Source organism: Manis javanica, chromosome 4 (assembly GCF_040802235.1).
Source record: "Manis javanica isolate MJ-LG chromosome 4, MJ_LKY, whole genome shotgun sequence".
Lineage (NCBI taxonomy): Eukaryota > Metazoa > Chordata > Mammalia > Pholidota > Manidae > Manis > Manis javanica.
In genome coordinates, this window is record NC_133159.1 from 53,271,788 (window position 1) to 53,293,567 (window position 21,780).

Below are 21,780 nucleotides of genomic sequence, written 5' to 3' on the forward strand. Positions count from 1 at the left end.
GTAATTAGTTAGAAAAAATGATGTTTTTTTCTCTGGATTCTACTCATATTCAACTTCATATCTGAAATCCCCACTCAAATGTCTTACATCTCCAAACAAGAACGCCCAATCCTCACCCCTTCTCCAACCTGTTCCCCCCAGGCTTCCCTTTGTAGGAAATGACTCCATTATCTTTCAAACATTGCCCAAAACAGAAATCTCAAAATCATCTTTGATTCGTCAAATTCCCTCACCTTCCATAACTAACCCATCAGTAAATCTATCAATTCTATCTTCGAAGTTAATCACAGATCCATCCATTTCCCTCCAGCCGTACTGCCACTAAACTAAACCCACATTTTCTCACACCCACATCAAGCAGCATGTTTGGAGTGAACATCCACTTTCCATATAGCAACAAGAATCATCAGAAACTTCACACATCAATGAAATCAAACCCTCCCAACAGCTTTCCATTGTACTCAGGATAAAGCTCATTCAGGCTTCTCCACAATCTGAGCCAGCGCAGCCGGCCTCACTAGTCTCACTCCTAATGACCCCCTCCTCCTTTCCCCTGCAGCGGCTAGCTAGCTCGCCACTCAGATCCTGCCTCCCTCAGGCCGACCCACATGCTCTTCCCTCCACATCAAAGGTTCCAACCAGGGGAAATTTTGCCTCAGAGGGGATATTTGGCAATGTCTGGAGACATTTTTGATTGTTACAACTGAGGGGATAGGGCTGCTGGCACCTAATGAGCAGAGGTCAGGGTTGTGAGTAAACATCCTACAATGTGCAGAACAGTCCAACAAAAAATTATCCAGCCCAAAGTGTCAATAGCGCTGCTGTTGAAAAATTCTGCTCTACAAAGAAATACTTTCCCCTTAGAACTGCAGGCTTCAGTTTATTCTTTAAGATTTAGTATAAATGTTACCTTCTTAGAGAGACCTTCTCTGATCACACTATTTAAATTTGATCTCTCTAATCCAATCACCTCCCCATATTCTGTCACACAGTTATTATGCATTATCTATATATCATTTTATTTGCCTGCTTGTTTTCTGTTTGTCCAACTTGATTGTAAGTCTGATGCTTGCAGAGACCATGTGTCTTGCTCACCACAGTATGAGCAGCACTTCAGCAAAGAATACATGACACTCAGTAGAAATGTTTGTTGAATGAACAAAATCGATATGAAATCATTAAAACAACAAAGATCTGTATTTTTAATTGACAACTGAAGGATCACCAGTAGGGTGAATAACCAAGTGGTTGGTAAAATGATATTGACAGTATGATAAATTTTTCTTCTATTCTTTTCTCCAGTGTCTAATCTTTCTTCCCTCCTGCCACAGCGACTCAGAAGCGGCCACTCCTCCCTCCCCGCACATCACTGAGACTCCCGGGAAGTGCCTCTGTTAGTCCCACTGAAGTATGCCGTCCCTCACCTACAGCCCCCCTCCCTCGGCCCTCTCCATGGAAGGCATGTGGCAAAAGCTGCTCACAGAACAGGCCACAAACATCCACCAAGTTTGACTGCACCAGACGATCTGAACCCTGCAATGCCTTACCCATCCCATGAACTCCGAGTTCTCCTGGGCCTGAACTTCTTACCTGAGCAAACAGATACTCCAGGGAGCTGGCATCAAGGAGGGGAGTTGCATCTGGAACTTTTTTTTTCTCATAGCCATTTTTCTGCTTTTTTGGAGAATGTCGCCATACTGACTGCTCATTATCATTGGTCCCATGCCAATTGGTGAAATAAAACCTGGAAGGCAGGAAAATGAATGTCAGTTGTGGGACCTTAGAAAGCAAGAGGTATTCCAATTCTATCCTGAGTGATCAGTGTCAGAGGCTAAAATTCCCTGAGAAGCAAGCAGACAGACAGACCTTTCATCTGTGTAAGCACTTCATTGTTTCTGAGGTCCTTTTCTTTTCATTCATTCTTATAAGAACTCTGTGAAGAGTGTCCTGCCAGAATGTTGCCTATGCTTCAGAGAGATAAGGTGATTTCCTTAAGATCACAAACATAGCTCCTCGAGTTTTCCACTGCATCTTCCAAAATAGGAAAAATCCTGCTAACCAGAACTAGATGCTAGCCAGCAACTCTCTTTGCCTTTAATAATGCCATCCTGCCTTGAATCCAAGACCTATTTTATTCATTTTAACATTTCTGTTAAAATTTAGTTTCACCATATAATCAAGATGACAGTTAATATGGCAGTGCTTTTTTCCAGATTGCTGTTACTAAGTTGATGGTTTACCTTACAATGAATAGAGTTTGAAAATAAATACATAAACACTACTATAAGCATCACCTTACAGTATTGTGAATTAATAAGCACTTTATATATATTATGCAATTTAATCCTTACAGCAATTATGCAAGGTAAGTTTCATTGTTTCTATTTTAAAGTTGAGGAAAACTGAGCTTCCAAGAGATTAGGTGGCCTAAGGACCTAAGACTACAGGCCCATTGCTTGACTACTACTTTCCTCTGCCACCTGTAAGAGAAACAAAGTAAGCTCTGCAATAATGTGAAAGCGACTAAGCCAAGCTAACCCAGGCCATCTCTGCGTTACAGACTCAGCCGGTACCTGACCTCTCTCCTTTGACAAGCCCATGTGCTAATGAAAACAACCATGGCATAGAGAAGCAAAAAATAAAATTTCCTCCCCCAAAAAAGAGCTGCCATTAAATTCAGACACCTATCACTGAATTGTATTTGCAGAGCCCAGGACAAGCCAGTCTCTGTGTAAGGCTCTGGGATTCAAAGGATTCCTGGGCACAGTCCCTGCCCTCCATGAATTCCCTGTCTATATATATATATATATATATATAGTAGGGGGGGGAGGGGGCGGTAACCAGTCAAACCCAACAATTATGATAAAGTAACATACGAGGGGGTTTATCTCATAAGTAGGACTACATTGTGACTTTCATGAGCTATATTTTATAACTGTGTTGGTATAGAGATGAATATAATCCAAGTTGGATTACATATATTTTTTCTGAATTTAAGTGAAATTGAAATATTTTTGTGAGTTCTTAATAATATTGTGAGCCCAAGACACTGTGCCTAGTAGATAAGGTGTCCCTGGACATAAGAGAGTCTCAGATGAGGTGCCAAAGGAATACTAAGGAGGGAGAAGCTGCCCTCCATTGTCAGGACAGGTGGCAGGGAAGGGGGAGGGTTGAGGAAGGGAAGTGGAACCAGAATAAATAAACACCAGGCTTTAGAGCCTGGACCATAAACACAGCAGGCAAAGAAAAGACTACAAGGCAAGCTGACGTGAAGCAGGATCTCCCGGAAGATGGACTGTAATGAGAGAGACCAAAAGACAAGCAGATGCCTACTGTAACAGTCTGGGCAATGCCATGAGCTTTGTAGAGGCAGAGGCCTCGGTGTCTTGCTCATTACTGAATCTCCAGAGTCTGGCATAAAGTGGGTGGTTAATACACGCTTGTTAGATGCATAAACAAATGAATGAACAAATTTGGGGAGTAGCAATTAATATGGGAAGGACAGGATGGATAAAGGAGTTACTTTAAAGATAAAAATCAACATTTTTAAACTATCAGGAGTATTCTAAAGTGACTGATAATTTGACAATGGGAATGGGCTTTGGTGTCTTGTTCACACAGAGAAAGAACCACATATCCATGAAGCCCATATGCAGCATAAACCACAGCAGTGGGATTGTCCCCTCACCCTCTTTGAGAGGGGATCAAGGCACACGTAATAGTAGAAGCCTAAGGCTATCAGATGATGAGAAGGCTGGCATTCATGCCATCCCAGGCCAAGGAGCCTACTCTTCAAGGGCAGGACAGAGCACAGTCTGGGAGGGCTCAGCCAGGGTTGGCTCTCCAGGGCAGCAGAAACAAAGAGGTGAACTAGCTCCACGAGCTGAGCACATACAGGAAAATAAGACACTAGCAGAACAAATGGATGAGGATAGAGCCAACTCCTGTGACTCCTGAGGAAAATCCAAAATGGAGAGTTTTCATCATTTGTAACAATAGCAGAGAACTACTAGAAGTTCTGGGGTCTGCCTGGAAGGAGATGGGTGAAAGGATCCACATAGGATGATCAAGATGACAACTAAGAGCTATTGTGCGATAACCATGCGCCAGGCACTCCATAACAAGGGTTTAAAGCAGGGCTCTCACAGAAGCAAATGCAAAACAGGTTGTAGAGGAAGGTGGTGATGAAAGAAAGAATTATGTAAAATATACGTAAAATATAGAAGGTTACAAGGAGAATTATTTAAAACATGGAAGGCTATCTGAGAAGAAGGATTTAAGGATGTGGGAGGTTGTCTGAAAGAGAAGCACTTAAGGCACAGTTTCCCTGAACCAGTCCAAGCCAGGGTCCTCTTCTTCAACATCCCGCTAGTCTCCATGAAGAGTCCTTGGACTGAGAGGACCACGGGCCCAACCTACTCCCTTTGTGCAGAATACAATCTTCAATCAGGTCTAAATAAGGACATTCTTTTGAGGCTGTTACCTAAGCCCTGTGGAACCAGCTTAGGCTGGGAAGCCTTTTGGTAAGATGTTAAGGCAGGATAAAGCTGAGGAGATCAAACATGATGTCCAGCTTCTCCACTTCAGTGAAGGCAAAGGAGCCTAAAACAAGGCTAGAGGCCTAGAAATGCCTATAATCAAAGGCTAACAACTTTCTATTTAATAATACAGCAATAAAACAAAAACAAAATCTTGAATCAGTAACTACCAAAAAATCAGCAACTTGCTAATTTTGTCCTGATCAGACAAAACGAAAAGGTACACTGAAGACAGAAATTCTTTTTAAAATTAGTTATCAAAGTGTTCATCAAACTTGGGACACACATAAATGTTATAACATGCTAATAGAAAAAAAATAATGACATAAATAAATGTAGTATGATAGCTGCCTCAATTCCTTTTCACAATGATGTGAAGGAATAATGCAGGAAGGAAGGCGGGAGAGACAGACAGACAGACCTATCAGAAATATGCCTTCCTTACAAGTTTTTGAGAAAGTTGTATTACAGATGACTGCATATTTTAAGTGTATGTACAGATATTATACACAACGAACTCTCTTTAGTTTTCTACAGAACTTTACTGATGGATGGTAAATTTGGATGAAGCAAGGAAATTTTTTTTCTTCAAAAGGAATAAAGAATATGCCAGATAAACTATCAAAATCCTTATCTAAAAATAGAAAACTATAATTGAAGTAAAAGAATATTTCCCAAAATAGAGCTGGGATCCTACTGAAATAGTCCCCAACATTTATTTTCATTACACCTTCTTTAGTGGTATGATTATGAGGTTTCAAGATTTTTGTAGTTCGTTGTAACACAAACGTTTTAGCTGAGGGTGGGATCTTTTTTTTCCAAGTTCAAAGAGCCTGTGGTAACAAAGCAATATCCTGTTGAAACGCAATGTCAGGTACAAAGTCAAGGTGCCAAAAAAGCAGCAGCTATGCAATTTCCTGGTAGCTAACAGAATGGGGAGCAGGCACAGACAGCTTTGAATAGTGAGGCATTCACACGACCAACAAAGATGAATACCCCAGAGAGTGAGGGTTCCAGTGCTAACAAAAAGGTTCACGGGTTATGTGACTACAGGTAACTCACTTCTCTTTCCTGGACATCAGTTTTCCCCTAAAAATTGGAAGAGTTGAATTAGGTAAACTCAGGTCTCTTCAACCTCCCAAATTGCTATCATTCTAGATTCCAAGCCAAGTGGAGAAATCTAGAGGGAAAGAATTAGAACTCAATGACTGGGAGCTGCAAATACACATTTCAAAGCCGGATCACACTGCCAACCCCAGGCCACAGAAAGTAAGATTGCACTTTGAAAACAAATCTGAATATAGTCAGCAGACTCAGGTGGGTGGGGTGAATGTTTCCCTAAATCTGGGGTGCGAAATCTCACATGGCACAGGATTTCACCTCTCCATAAGGTGAGACCTTGGGTGAATACAGAAAGAAGAAAATAAAGGTAGCCCTAGGATGATTATTGAAGACAATCGATCTGGTTCAGCTTCCTCTCAGGAAAACATCCAGGCCATTCTGGAATGGTAACAGCTCTATCCACTTCCCAAGCAAACAGCGCTATCATACGGTGGACCAGAGGGCTTTTCTAGCATGTACCTGTGTTCCGTTAGCACCCGAGCTAACCTAATAATTTAATAATCACATCTGTGTAAGTTAAAATCATCCTCAAAAAGTATTCATACTACTTACAAGCTCTTTTGCTAAATACATATATTAACTTATGCTTAACTAATACCAAACATATTTTCAATTCTAGGTGCAGAACAAATATGCTTATGAACTCAAGAGACTACAGCTATTAAGTACTGACGGTTTATGCCACTTTAGGAGACTATGTCACATTTAATGAAGTCTACAATATGGGAGAAAAGGCAAGAGCCCATCAGAAGAAAAATTAGAGCCCCACTAGACAAAATCCCCCAGGGAGTAGATCAAAATAGCCACATCTTGAGAGCAAGACCAACCCAGAATTTCTAGGATACCACTTGAAACAGTGTTTCTTCAGCTGCAACTAACAGTAAGAAATATATTTTACTATATCATGACTTAGTAAATACATATATATCTCAAACAAAAGCTTTAAAAAACAATATTCTTAGGCTATGTACACATGTTCATATTATATATTCTCTCCTGGTCTTTTTTTTTTAATTCTGGTCACAACTCACTAAATTAAATTCATAACCATGACTCACCATTTGAAAAACTCTTCTATAGGATATCAGTTCTTTTCAAAATACCCTCTGCACCATAATGATTCTTTTCTAAAATGTGGCAGAGGAAGGTGATCAAATTTATCTTGAATTGTATTCCAAATACTGAAGAAGTCCTTTCTGACACCAAGCAAATACAAAACTTATAAATTACAAAAATGACTACAATACTTCTTGGTAAGTGAGTGACTCAGGTTCCAAGCTGTCACCCCTTCCTGATGAAGCCATGCAGGCACCATACCTCATCCGGTAGTGGAGCCGGAGTGTTGTCTTATCATCAACAGTGATGGTGTGATTAGGAGCATACCAAATCTTGGTGTTCTCATCATACAGGGCAAAGAGGTTGTGACAAAGAGGAGAGATACCTAGGGAAAAGTGAGGAACATATCAGAAAATTAAAGATCTATTTGGCCATCTTTTTCCAAACCATGACATAGGCAAAGGAATTCTATAATCTAAAAATAATCTAGGTCACATTATATTCTCTTAGGGCAAATGCAACTTCCAACCATATTCAATCAAGCAACCATACTCAATCAATCAACTATGTTCCCCAGGAATATGTAGTATAGCTCCTGGCAAACCAGACTAAAACTATTTTAAAATAAAAGTCTAATGGTATTTTTCATAATGGTATCTATGAGAGAGTCTTACCAAACCCTGCTTAAAAGAAAACACAGGCCATCTGAGAGTTTTCCAGATCCCCCTTGATGTGTACCTTGCTAACCATAGTCAGAAGCATTCTTGGAGTTAAGGAAATCCCTGATCTGTCTCCTACAGAAAATGTTTAAACAATTCTAACACACTGTGATTTTGCATTAAACATGCAAAGAAGTTCCTGGCAGTAGCACATGAAATTGTGTGTCAGAATAAATAACCAAAGTGATTTTTGTCAGTGATAAAAATCTATTACCATTAATAATAAATACACTTAAGTACTCTGTATAGTTATCATAAATATTTTTCATTAGTAGCTAACTAGATACATGCTTAACAAAGATGGGTCAATAGTGCTCCCTTAGTGCTCCCTTGCCTCCCTGCTCTACCAGCTGCCTCCTCCTTTGATATAAGAATGATCAAGAAGATAAGAGAAAAACCAGGGAAGTGCCTTTCCACTCACTTTTGAGCCCATTACAGACCTGTAATCTAAAAGCATAGGAGGAGGGAGAAAAATGATTGCAAATAATCAATTATTACAGATGTTTTCATGTGCAGCCAGGCCTCAAACTAAGATACAGTGAACTTAAGCAAATTACATGTAAAAATATGAAGTAATTGACACTTGTGTACATGTGTGTATATATACATACACACACATATTATGAGAACTAAAAGAACAAAAATTTACCACCTATTTGTGAGAAATGGGAGAAAAAGACTGACCTCAAAACATCACTTACTATAATAACAATGAGAGCTGTAAGAATGTGGCATTCCATAACCACGTGTTTTTTAAATTAATAAATTCCTGCAACATTCTCTTGAGTTGGTTACAAAAGAGATTACTCATTCTCTATGGACTGTGCTTAGAAACTGAAGTTGCAAACTGATCGACCCTGAGCCCAAAGTTACGATGGATACAGGGCTGTGCCTATGCTAGGAGTCACTGGCTCTCTTCTCTCCTCTCTAGCAGCACTTCCTGGATGCAGCCCAACAATTATGCAGAAATGATGCTTCCTAAAAACTGAGGCTTATACCTGCTCTGCTGATGGCAACAAGCTTGGCTAAGAGAGTAAACACTATAAACCAAATCTCACAGGAAAGGAGAAGGAAAAACACAACACCTTAAAAAAACCTTTTGAAACAACAATATCTAGTTGTTTTGCTACTTACAAATACTTTTAAAGCTGATGGCTAAAGCTGGTTCCTTATATACTTTGCTATCCACTCAAAATAACTTTAAATGTTAATGCATTTCTCCCCCAGAAATCTATATAGCTCAGCCAATTTTATCTAGTGTTATGTTTGTTAGGAAGGGTTTACTACACTCTTCCCAATAGTACCAACCGCCCCCACTCCCTTTTTTGAACTCTCGTATTTAAAGCATGTTAGGCAAAAAGATAGCTATCAGAAAGGAAATGGGTTTTCTAGCAAGCTATTACAAACAAGGCAGGCGATTCCTGAAACAGCCATACTATCCCCACAGAGTTGTTCTGAGGGCTGAAGATGGTATCAGTGAAGCATGAATCAGACTGCCTGCCATCAGCTAATTACTTTGTCATTATAAAGTGAGCTGGTTTTAAAAAGAACAGCTTTATTGAGATGTAATTTATATACCATAAAGTCTACCATTTTAACTGTACAATTCAATAAATTTTAGTATATTGAGAGAGTTTACAACCATCACCACAATCTAAGTGGTGATCTTTAAGTTTCTATGATTTAACTTTACTTGCCACTTAAAAGTAGGTAGGCAAAAACTGCCAATGTTCAGAAGTTTAAAGGATAACGAAAGGGGCTTTACTGTGTTAGCTTGGTTTCCCACCCTCTAAGGGGAACAGGCTAACTTTTGTTAAGATTAAAGCACCACTTTAAAAAGAAAAAAAAAAATAACGGATTGTGTTGTTGTTGTTCACAGCCTCACTGTCCTTTTCACAACTTGGTGATCTGACCAAGCCACAAAATGACACTCAATTTCTCACTTCAACTCAGCATCACATGGTGGTGGGAGGTGGGGTGTCAAGTGAGGCAGGTAGTAGGGGCAGAGGATGGGTCACACTTTTCAGAAGATGCTTTGAACAATTAAGATACTGAGAGATACCACTTCCTGAGCTCATAACTTTGTGCTAGGTGTTTTATCCATTTAGCACAGATACCACTCCAATTCCAAGGATGTGGGGGAAATAGTAACTGAGCTTCTCCAGAAGGCAAGCATCTTCCTGGGCATCTCACAGCTCATTAGTGACAGAGCAGGAATATGCTACTTAGGCCACTTTTGCAATGAAGAAAGTGAAATGTGAAACTCTCAATTAAAATCACTGGCTTAAGGTCAAATGCAGGTGAGTGGCAGAGCAAGAGTGCAACCTGACTCCCAGAGCCCACACCTCTTTCCAGCCAGTGGGGCTACAGGGGCAGAGACACCCACACCTCCTTCTGGGATGGTATGCCACCCGTACTCACAGCATTCCTGAGCAGCCCTGATGCACAGCTCCTCTGCCGTGTATTCTCCGATGCCCAGCAGGAGTGGCTCCCTATCAGACAGATAGAAGAGCACTTCTACCCCTGGTTCAGGGGCCTCCAGATTCACTTCAGTCTTCTTGGAGCTCCTCATTTTAGCACAGAAAGCCATGGCATTGCAGTCCTCTTTTATATTTAGATACTGCAGCAGAAGGAAAATAAGACTATGTGGTCATTTTATGTGCTAAAAGTTCAAGTGGTAAAACATTTAGGTAAGCAAGCAGAAATATGTGGTATTGGATAAGAACCTCTCTCCCTGCAAATCATATGTGTCAGAGCTTATGAGAGGCGAAACCATGGAAAACAATCAGTTATTCATTCTAATCAATAATTATGGTAAGACCATAACTTTGGACAAAAATTTAAGTTATTTTCTCTATTTGCACACAAGTTGTACTTGAAAAATGTGGCTCATTCTGGAAGGATGAATGTTAATGTTACTTATACTGCTCTAACTGGAATCATTGCACTTTTGAAGAGACCTATGGCATGAATCACACTGGCTTTTTAATTTTATGTCTATCTCCCACTGAACTGAAAGCTCAGTGAGGGCATTAACCATGTCTAATCTTTTTCATGCCCCCAGAGACTAGCCCAGGGCTGGCTCTGAGATAGCATACACAAGAGAGTACCAATTTATGTTCATTAGCCACATGGAAGAGTCATGAAAATTAATGAATGGAGCCAGGTCCCCATCGCCTCATGGACAGGCAGGAGGATGGGCAGCACCTTGTGGCAGCAAAATGAATGGGGAAAGGCTTGCTTTGAAAGGTCAGAATCTGCTGGTGAGAAGCTTGCAAATAAGTCATTCACATGAGCAACCTTAAAAGAGCAGGCAAGCAGGATCAAAGAGCCAACCTCTGTAACTTAGCCTTGGGCAAGGCCAGAAAGGAAGGGGGGAGGGAAAGTCTTAACATTCTTCTTACCCCTCACCCGGCACCAGTGGCCTACAAACTACTTTCCCTGACCCCAAGTTCCTACCTTCCCCCTGCCTGCCAAGCCAACCTTCACTTAGCCCCCAAAGTCATGTCTCCATAACATATACTGGATATTCCAAAGGCTCCCTGTTAACCTACAGACCAGGGTCAAACTCCTAACAGAGGCCCTCCATTTTCTGGCCAGCTAGCCTAACTAGCCTCATCTTCTAGTTATTCCAGCCTCTTACTTAATGCTTGAAACCCACAAAGCTGTCACTGTTCTTATTACTCCACCCCATACTGTTTTTCTCACTTTCCTGCTTTTGCTCATGCTGATTTCTGTGGCAGGAATAAGTCCACCTCATCCTTTTCATGGAAAACTTCACTTTTCTTTAGAACTCAGTTCAGATATTACTTCCTCTAGGAAGCTGTCTCGGAACCTCCATCCCATCCCCTAAGTCAGAGAGAGGCCCTCTCCCAACTCACCACACTGCACTAACCACACTGAATTATGAGTCTTATTCATGTGTCTGTCTTTCACTCACACTTGCATGTGCTGTGCATTCCTGGAAGATAAGGACTATGTCATTCATCTTTGTATCTGTAGTACCTAGTAGAGAGTCTTCATATAATGGGTGCCTGCAGAATAACCCAAGGAGGCTCTTCAAAACAAGAAAAGTCATATAGGGTGGAGAGGAGGCACAGTTCTCTTCACGAAATTCATGTGCTTGGTCTATTAGCTGCCCTCATGAGGTCAGGTATTTACAAGAGGTACACGAACCAGATATGCGACAATGCGACAAACTGAGAGGCATTCGACTTTACTTGTTTAATCTCTAAAATAAATCTGAAAACCAGAATCTTCCAGAAACCAGTCTGAAAGACTAAGCTCATAATTTACCTTGAGGTTCAGATCAACTGTCAAGCAAGAAAGTTTTAAAACCCAACAATGTGCCCACAAATCCGCCTGACAGTGAAAAATAAAGATGGAAAACAGAGAAGCTACAATCTGCTTCATACTGTAAAATAAACCTTGCCTTTAAGATTCTATTTGGATATGGGAGAAGAATTCAAAAACTGCGTTATACTCTTTTACCCTAAGAAAATAATCAGGCAAGTAAATATATATATATTTACTTATATATATGTATATATACGACAGGTAGCACCATTTAAAATAGAAAAAAAAATACAACCAACAATGTCCAACAGGAGAGTACTCACTAAAAATAAGGATTATCAACACAAAGGAATACAATGCAGGTATTTTTAAAAATCACATAAAGGTACATGAACAAACACTGAAAGATGTATACAACATTCTGCAAAGTAAGAAAAAAGCATATGTACATTATGATGCTTTTCGTTATGTAAACGTATAATCTGGAAAAACTACAATAAATTGTTAATAGTGGTGAATATCCAGGAGAGATTACAAGGGAATTCTTACTTCCTATATTTTTATACTCTCAGGATGTCTTTTTAAACCAGGACACTCAATTCTGGGAATGAACAAAAATACACTATCAATATTTAAAAATTATAGACTAGATACAGATAGCTCTACAAGTTCAAGATCAGTTTCATTCTTTTTTAAAAGCTATTTTTCTTTTTGCCTTTTTAAAAAAGTATGCGAATGTACATACCTGCATTTATTCAGCTGTCCAATGTCCCCCAAAAAAGCAAACTGGATTTTCTTCTCTACTCTCCAAAGCCCGTTCAGAGCTGTACTGAAGACAAATAAATAAATCAGCTGCAGAGGTAACTGCATCAGAAAATGCGACACATTAAGGAAGCAGCTCAAACCATAAACGGGCAGGAAAAAGCATTTGAGAGGAAAAAGGAAAAAATAAGAACACTGATGAGGACACCAAGAGGACAGCGAGGCATTATAGTATGTAAACAACAAAGAAGATTACTTTCATTCCTTCAAGAAAGGAAGCCAGGGACTTTTGTTTCCTGGCACAGAGTGCCCTGTCCAGTGTTAGGTGAAGACCATGAGCCTTTTCTATCAACAACCTCTCTCCTGTGGCTATGAACAATAGTTTAGGACACCCAAAGGTGTACACTTTTATTTTCCATTCCATTTCCTTTAGATTACCCTTCTCCCAAACCAGTCTGTCTTTGGCCTCATTTTAATGGTGAAACACATTAGGTATGGTGAAGGGGGAGGACCTCGGAATAAATATGATGAATAATGCTTTCAGTTCACCAAATATTATTTGAGCCATTCTTATCTGAACATGTAGGTAGCAAGTAAAGCCCCCTCCCAAGTCTCCAACCTCATCTCAAAGCTTAATTCAACCAATACCAGGTTGATTCTATAGAATTGAAGCACCTGGTCCTATCCTTACCACTGCCCACCCCCCACATACACACACACCCCTCTGTATTTATTTAACCACTTCCCTGGTGCTTCCCACAAATTCTCTTTTTTTAACAGTAGAATCAAGGTATTTTTGCAAATAAATCACCCTTACTGATTTGAAAGTGGTTTCTGAGTTAATACACATCATTATCTCAGTTTTTTGTTGGGTCATTCAATACATTTTATCAGAATCCAGCTTTAGGAAGAGCACAGTCCCAGGCATTACATGGCAAAAGCAGAGGGGGCCTGGGGAGATGGAGATAAGGATGGGTTACCTCTGAGGCTGCAAGACCAGCATTCCCATGGGACCTTACAACTGAAGTAGGAAATGGCACAAATGAAAACACAAGAGCAATCTAAAATCAAACAGAGTGAGTGTGTCATGATGTCATCTTTTGTACCTCTTGTTGACTCTGGTGACTATAACGAGAAAGGGCTAGTTTGGGAAGGCTTTCTGCAGTGAATGAGATGTACGCAAAAGTAACAATGAGAAGCCAGGCAGGGGATACAAGTGTGAATTTTTGTGTGACCATTCTAATTTGGCTACTGTGACACAGACAATTTTAATAAGATTCAAAGAACAAATTAGTATACTTTGAGCTTTAAAAAATTTAATATAACTGTTTTAATTATGTGAATAGATATCCTGTTGCACATGAAAACAGTAATCTGAAATTAGCTACATGCTAATGCTTTGCTTTGGCTCAGGGTTTCAAATGTCATATTTAAGAGATTCATTCAACATGTATTTTTGAGCAGTTCTTTGTGCCAGGGGCAATATGGTCCTTACTACTCACATGGTGCTTATAGACTACAGGGCCAATGGAATCAAAAATGCACAGAAAGAGGTAATTACAAAGAAATTAAAATGCCATGAAGGAAAAATAGAGAGCACATAGAAAAGGAATGTGATCTAGCACAGGGCTCAGGAAGGAAGTAATATTGAGCTGAGATGTAATGGATTTCTGGGGAAGTAGGAGAAAGCCGTCTGCATGAGGGATCAGGATGTGCAAAGGCCCTTCCTAGTCTGGTCTCTTAAGCTGCATAAATATGGAAATCCCTCCAATACTCCTTTTTACACCTGGGCAAAGAACAGCACTAGCTGGTTCATCAACATTACTTGCTAACATGGCATGCCTAGCGCCTTTCCACTGGAGGTTTCCCACAGCATGCCATTATATGCTCTGCCAAGGACAAATGAAAATTGACCAGATGGACTCTATACCTTGAGCATTAAGAAGCCTGACCCAAACCAGGAAAGAAACACATACTCAGAGCCTTTTAGAGCAAAAAGAGACCTGTAAATTCCATCATGCCCAGGCTTTTTAAGAAGGGCCACAGCATAAATCTTTTTAGACCTCACAAAGGCTTTTAATATTAGATCATGTGTTAGCTAAATTTAGGATCATGGGTTGCTCTGGATCTCCATAACATTCAAGGATCAGACTAAAATCATTAAGATTCTTCAAGAACTAGGATTCTATGAAAACCTGTATTTAAGGAGAGTATGGTTTTTCCATTATTCTTACTCTACCCCAAACAGCACTATACTGAAATCACATAGTACCGAATTTTCAACTGGCCTCCAGCATTACTGGACAGGACAATACAATGGTATTGATATTTGATACTAGCCTAGAGATTAAATTCTTTGGGAAAACAAAATCAGCAACCAAACTTCTAGACAGTATGCATTTAACTATTATGTTTTTATGTGCTGACTCAGTAACAACAAAATCCCTACTGTCAGAAAACTGACATTCTAATGATAAAAGTTAAAAAACACCCCACAACACTTAAAATGCATGCTAGGAACCATTCTCAAGCACTTTTAAACCTAGGACTTCTGATCCACTTTATATGAAATGACAACTGTCCTCATTTAGGATGATGAATTTTTTATGCTACAGCATTTGTGTAATGGCTTCATTCAAATAACATTTCTTTCCAAATAAACCAAACAATATGCTCTAGCTACTTATTTTTAAACAGGGAGGAAAAGAACAAGATCAGTTTATACTTTGGATAATTCCAAGAAATCAAGTCAAGTTTCTTGTTACAAATACCAAAAAAAAAAAACAAAAAAAACCAGAAAAACTTCAATACTACAAAAACAGACCAGTAGGAATCGCATAATTCCCTTTAAAAATAACATGACTGATTGGGTTCCATTCCCACCTCAAATGAATACAAAAAAGCTCAGAAAATGGCAAGGATAAAAGTGAGTAATCAAAAGCTTTTTGATGACAGTAGTGAATTCTTCCACCCTAATTTACTTATAAATGTTTAAGTTTTGAAAGAAACTGCCTTTCTGTCTATGTAGAAGATTACTTTTGTGGCTCAGTCTTTCAGATGCTACTTTATATTTTTTTAAAATCAGAAATTTTGTAGATTCTCAAATTTTCTTAGTTTATAAAAGTATTATGCAAGAGACAAACATATTTGATACTTTTTGCATGAGGGAAAAATAACAAGCAAAACACAATTCTGTAAGTCTGAACAAGAGGTAACTATACTAGATACCACAACTATTTCTCAGGATAAAAAATTTCAGAAACCTAGGTCTAAAGACACTGGAACTCCTAAATTTTCAAGAACATATTTTTAAATACAGGTATCTGTATAAGGGAAGAACATACAATTTTGAATAGTGCAGAAGAGAGGCATAAAAATAGACCATGATGATATTCACAAATTTGATCACAGAGTATGACTGCTTCTGGCCAAAGAACACTGCCAGATTTACATAAAAAGGGCCTGACTGGGTGATGGTTAATATCAATGATGAGAACCAAAGGACTTCGGGCATCTGTTTTTACTAAAGCAACCACCATTCACATTGACAGTGAGTTAGATGCTTAAAAGGAATCAAAGATTTTGATTTCTGAAGTAGAAAATACAAAGAAAATGTTGATGAATTAAGGTATGAATTCAGAAAAACTGAAAGAAAATATATGTAATTTAGAAAGTGTCCTGAAACCAGCTGCTTAATACCTTAAGAAATTTCCGTAGTAAAGCTCTTAAACCTTAAAAAACTATTTCAGCAGGCACCAGTTTTAAGATTGGTGGAGCCAAAATGCAGTAATACAAGCTCTTAGAAGGCAAGGATTTTAGTCTCTTTTATTTAGTGCTTTATTGCCAGCACTATAGGTTATCAGTAAGTGGTTAACAGTTGTTTAATGAAAGATGAAGGTAACAAAGTAAGCAACATTATGTATGCAATGGAGAAATCATGATAAGCAATCCAGAGTGTGTGCATTCTTACTGATTCAATATGCAACTAGTTAAGTGTTCCTTTAAACAAGCCATTTTAATCTCTAAGACTCAGTTTCCCCTCCATTAACCAAGAGGAAACAGCCTGCCTAAAGGATTGGTTTGAGGATCAAAAAGATCATTCAAAAGTCTTCATCAAGCTCCTACAATGCCTTTTTCAAATGAGGTTGTAGATGTGAACGTGCTCAGAAAGTTACTAAGTGTTAAAGCAAGACAATGCAGGTTTTATGGGAAAGGACTAAAGTGGGCTGTGAGCTTGCTTAGAAGAACAAAAGCTTAAATAGGGATTTGGAATAAAAGCCTGGTCACAAATCAAACTCTCATTTTATAAATCTCAGATGACAGAGCAGAGTAGATAAGGGTGTGAGCTGGAATCACCCTGATCTGGGTTGGAATCCTAGGTTTCCCACCTACTAGCTATTGTAATCTTAGGCAAGGTACTTAACATCCCTAACCCTCTCAGTTGTAAAGGGGTGGGGGTAGGGATAAAACTTGCATTTTCTCATAGAGATGTCAAGACTTATATGAGTTAATGGTGCCTAACAGTATAGCAGGCAGGAAGCATTCATATTTTGGCCATAACTTCTGTTGAACTGATTACAGCCTGAGGAAATACAATTTTAGTCAAGGAGAGGGAACGCCAATATATAATGAGTATCTGCAACATCTCAAGCATTGAGTTAGCTGGGCACTTGCACTTAATTCTCACAAAAAGCAGGAGAGATTTTAAGTTGATCAGTGGGAGTGCCAGAAATCAAACATGTGACTCCTGATTCCAAGGATCTTGCTCTTCCCATAGGGGAGAAAAACTGCTTTAAAGTGCCTCCTATCACTAACACCACTGTCTTCTCTGGCTTTTGAGTACTTTTCATTGTCTAACATCCACCTAAGAGACGGATCTCATCCCAAGGCCCTTCCCTCCAGAAAATGAAAGAACTGACATAAAAAAAAAAATCATTAATGTGCCCCAGTCTTGCCTACATTCCAGCCCACAACTAATGCACTGCTCTGGCACGACCACTGCAGGTGTGGGGAGGCAAGTTCTGGTGACCCCTAGCACAGGCCACCCCATGTGGGCACAGAACCTCAAGACCTAACATGTCTCCTGAAGGTCTGTGCTTCCCTTTCAGTCTCAACACCAGGGCTCCACACCCACAGGAGTCTCAGAAGTGACTTTTGTCTGTTGCTCCCAGTGCCCCCTGCTTTGCTGAAACCCAGAAGAACTATTCTGATGAAAGCATCAGATACTGTGCAAAGCTAATGGGTTCCAGCCAAAGGATGATATAATATAAATATAAAATCTGCTGTTTTTCCAGTCAGCAAGTCAGAATTACGGCTTTTCTATATGCCACTCCTGCCACACAGAATAACTCATTTCTAACTATAGCAGCAATTCCAGGAATACCCCAGAACTGTAAGTGCTACTTCATTTACAATAAACTTCTAGGGATCAAACAATCAATGCCAACTCGATGGGCCAGGGCTCTCTGTACTGCTCCCAATGAGCCTACTTTCCCTGAGAGACTTCTGATGAAAGTAAATATAGTACTTTGCTTAATTAAAGTCAGTAAATGTTTTCCTAAAAGCTACATTGTACCAAGATGCTTTGCTACTTTTCTTTCTCTCTTTCCTTCTTTCTTGCTTTTACCACTAATGTATCTAAAATATTATACAGCACAGAATCTTGGGGTCAAAAATAGGGTTGCAGAGTACTCAAAACACGGGGGTAGGGAGCATGGCTTATCTTTACCTGTGTGCTTTTCAACTATTCATTCCTAAAATACTTAATGCCATCGCAATAAAACCTTGCATTTGTACCACACTTAATAGCTTAAAAAGGGCTTTCACATCTACAACCACATTTGAATCTCACAGCCCCTTTCACAGATGAGAAGATTCAGTTTCAGACATTCCCACGCTCAAGTAGCCAGTGAGTGGCGTGACTAGGCTCAAACACATTTCACTCCAGCTTCACTGCCCTTTCGGTTTGCCACATTCCCTTGAGCAACATGAGGGGCTTTGGGGGAATCTAAAAAAGTACCACGATTAAAATCTAAGCCCACCAAAATCTGTCTATTAATAGTTTAGCAAGATAAACATACACCCAGGGAACCTCAAAAAAGCGGATGTGGAGGGGATGATGAGAGGCAGTACAAAATACAGAAGTCAAAAAGAGAGGGCTATTAAGAATTGGAAGCAACCTAAGAGTCCATCAGTAGATGAATGGATAAAGAAGATGTGGTACATATACACAATGGAATATTATTCAGCCATAAGAAGAAAACAAATCCTACCATTTGCAACAACATGGATGGAGCTAGAGGGTATTATGCTCAGTGAAATAAGCCAGGTGGAGAAAGACAAGTATCAAATGATTTCACTCATCTGTGGAGTATAAGAACAAAGAAAAACTGATGGAACAAAACAGCAGCAGACTCACAGAACCCAAGAATGGACTAACAGCTACCAAAGGGAAAGGGACAGGGGATGGGTGAGAAGTGGGGGATAAGCGGGGGGAAAGAAAGGGGGCATTATGATTAGTATGTATAATGAGGGGGGGGCATGGGGAGGGCTGTACAACACAGAGAAGGCAAGTAGTGACTTTATAGCATCTTACTATGCTGACGGACAGACTGTAATGGGATATGTGGGGAGGGGACTTGGTGATGGGGGTGTCTAGTAAACATAATGTTCCTCATGTAATAGTAGATTAATGATACCAAAATAATAAAAAAATTTTTAAAAAGAGAGGGCTATTAGGTGATCAGAGAGAGTGAACTCTGTTCCCAAGTTTAAGAGACAGAGAAGATTTAAAAAGACAGAAAGCAAGGGTGCAGCTGTTCTGGAAAAGGGCCAGAAGGAAGGAATATTATGAGGATGAATGTGCAGGGAGCAATACGCAGAGCAGAAGGGATCATTGCAGGAAAGAAGTAGATAGTGCAGGAAAGTGAAGGAGGGCCCAGTCAAGGGAGTGTCTGTGCACCAGCCTCTTCTTACAGGCAGTACAAGAAACCGTCCATTAGAAAGAGGCCCAGCTTCCAGCCCAGTTCTGCCAGGACCTGCCTGGTCTTGAGCAAGGCTCTAAAGCTCTCTGAGCTCAAATCATGCATAATAAGCAAGTACTACATGACCTCTATGGTTCCTTACAGAACAGAAGCTACAGGTCTAGGCCCGGAGTAACCCTAAGAAGGGTTAATTCAGATCCCAGCTCTAACAACTGTGTGACCTGAGGCAAGTTTTTCAACCTGAGTTTCTTTTTTTTTTTCTATGAAGGTATCATTAATATACACTCTTATGAAGGTTTCATGTGAGAAACAATGTGGTTACTATATTCACCCATATTATCAAGCCCCGCCCCCATACCCCACTGTAGTCACTGTCCATCCATGGAGTAAGATGCCACAGTCACTGCTTGTCTTCTCTGTGCTACACTGTCTTCCCCATGATCCCCCCACACCAGTTCCCCTGTAAAATGGAATTAACAAAAGTATTTATTTTACAGGACTATTGTACAGATTCAAGATTTCTCTAAATCTCTTACTCTCAGTTTTTGACAATTCAAACTCAAAAGCTCAAAATTCATTAGGCAGTTTTCTGTGAGCATACAAGTCTTTTAAAAACTTTAATGTTAAAAAAAAGGAAACAAAAAAAAACCCCTTATCTTGCAATGTTTGGAACCATATTATGCTGTACTCTCTAACACAACTAATTTTTCATTAATTTTTATTTCCAAAAGTTTAAGATGCAAAGACATGGAACTGATACGCCATTGGATGAAGCTTAAGGATAACTGTAATTTAAAGGCATATGCAGGAAACAGCCCTGAACCCCCAAGCCCTTGATAACTTTTACTAACTTATTTATGTGTATACTGCATATTCAGCTACTTCCTCTCTCTGTTATTTATATACTAAAATCCACCTAACATGTTTTCTTAAATCCTTTAACCACTCCAAGTTTTTGGGTACAAACAACAGAAACCAGCTCTGCATACCTTGAGATAAAAATGAATTAAGAGAAAGATATAAAAACAAAGGAATTGTCTGATAAGGGCACCATTCCAGTAGCATGGCCACTACTGGTCATCAGCCATCAACCCAACTGGACTCCTGACTCTGCTGCTTCCATGAGTGATCTCAAGCCACCCCTATGCATTTGTGACATTCTTTCCAGATTCAAAGTCCTGGGATGGAGGAATACAAAAGGCTGAACATAGCTTCCATTCAACAATGGAAGATCACTCTAAAAATGAAGAAGGTTCAGATGTTGGATAATATCCCAAATGGCAAATGTCCACTCTTGTCTATACTCCGAAGGAACTCAGCTATTGCCCCAAAAATATAAGTGAAGATGGGGTAGAAAACAAGAGGAAGTATCAAGAAAAATGTTTTCCTACATGGCCCCCTACACCTTTCCTCAACCAAGAAACACTTTGTTTTTATGCTTAGCTTTTAAATAGCCTTCGAACCATCTCCAAGCTTAAGCTGGTAATGTGCTTGGTGTTCACCAAGGCAGCAGACTTGAACACTAAGTCAACACTGATCCTTCAGAGCACTGAGCTGCCACTCACTCTCTTCCCTCATCTGTTCCAGTTTTGTCTAGCATCAGCCAAGACTCCAATAAGGGTTATGCATTACTATCTGGTATCTTAGGAACGTGTACTGATATCCATGCTTTATAAGAGCTTTTCAAATCTTTCTGACCATGAGCCACAGAAAGAAATACACTTTATAGTAGTGTGTGTGTGTGTGTGTGTGTGTGTGAGAGACAAAAAGAGTTTCACAGAAAGATATCCTTACACATTGAATTCACTCTGATATTTTCTATTCTATATTATTTTCTTGTATTTAATAACATACTTTTTAGATACTGAATAAGACCCACAAAATAGATTTCACAGTCCATTTATGAAAAACAAGCAATAGTTTGAAAAACACTAGTTTAAAGAACTCCACAAGACTACCAATAATAAAATATTCAGTTATATTCACTGTGTATACCTTCCTCAGCTGAACATAAAATAGTGAAAGATATTTCATCTGGAATTCTTTTGGCTACCAGAAGATCAGTCTTCTTTTCCCTGTGTAGCCTATGATATTTCAACACACGGCTACACTGAGAGCCCATGTACAACGTCACAATCACAGTCTTCATTTCAAAATAGTTTCTTCTCCCAGAAAGCTCTTTAGTTGGTTACCTCGTAAGTTCATATAGTGATGTCAGGGATCAACAGAACGTAGAAACTATACCCACAAAGCATGGAAGATCCGTGTTTTAAATTCGGCAATAACCACTAATCTTAGCCATGA

General features: G+C 39.5%; 1 protein-coding gene across 1 annotated transcript in view; it reads right to left on the bottom strand.

Moving 5' to 3' along the window:
- JAK1 (Janus kinase 1) overlaps positions 1 to 21,780 on the bottom strand; it is a 133,231-nt gene that overhangs the window by 38,694 nt on the left and 72,757 nt on the right. The window contains exons 2-5 of the mRNA XM_037024378.2: positions 12,477 to 12,560; positions 9,857 to 10,055; positions 6,978 to 7,101; positions 1,591 to 1,744 (exon numbers count right to left, since the gene is read on the bottom strand). Of these exons, the coding sequence (XP_036880273.1) occupies positions 1,591 to 1,744; positions 6,978 to 7,101; positions 9,857 to 10,055; positions 12,477 to 12,482 (483 nt within the window). The 5' untranslated portion in view covers positions 12,483 to 12,560. The remainder of the gene's footprint in view (positions 1 to 1,590; positions 1,745 to 6,977; positions 7,102 to 9,856; positions 10,056 to 12,476; positions 12,561 to 21,780) is intronic.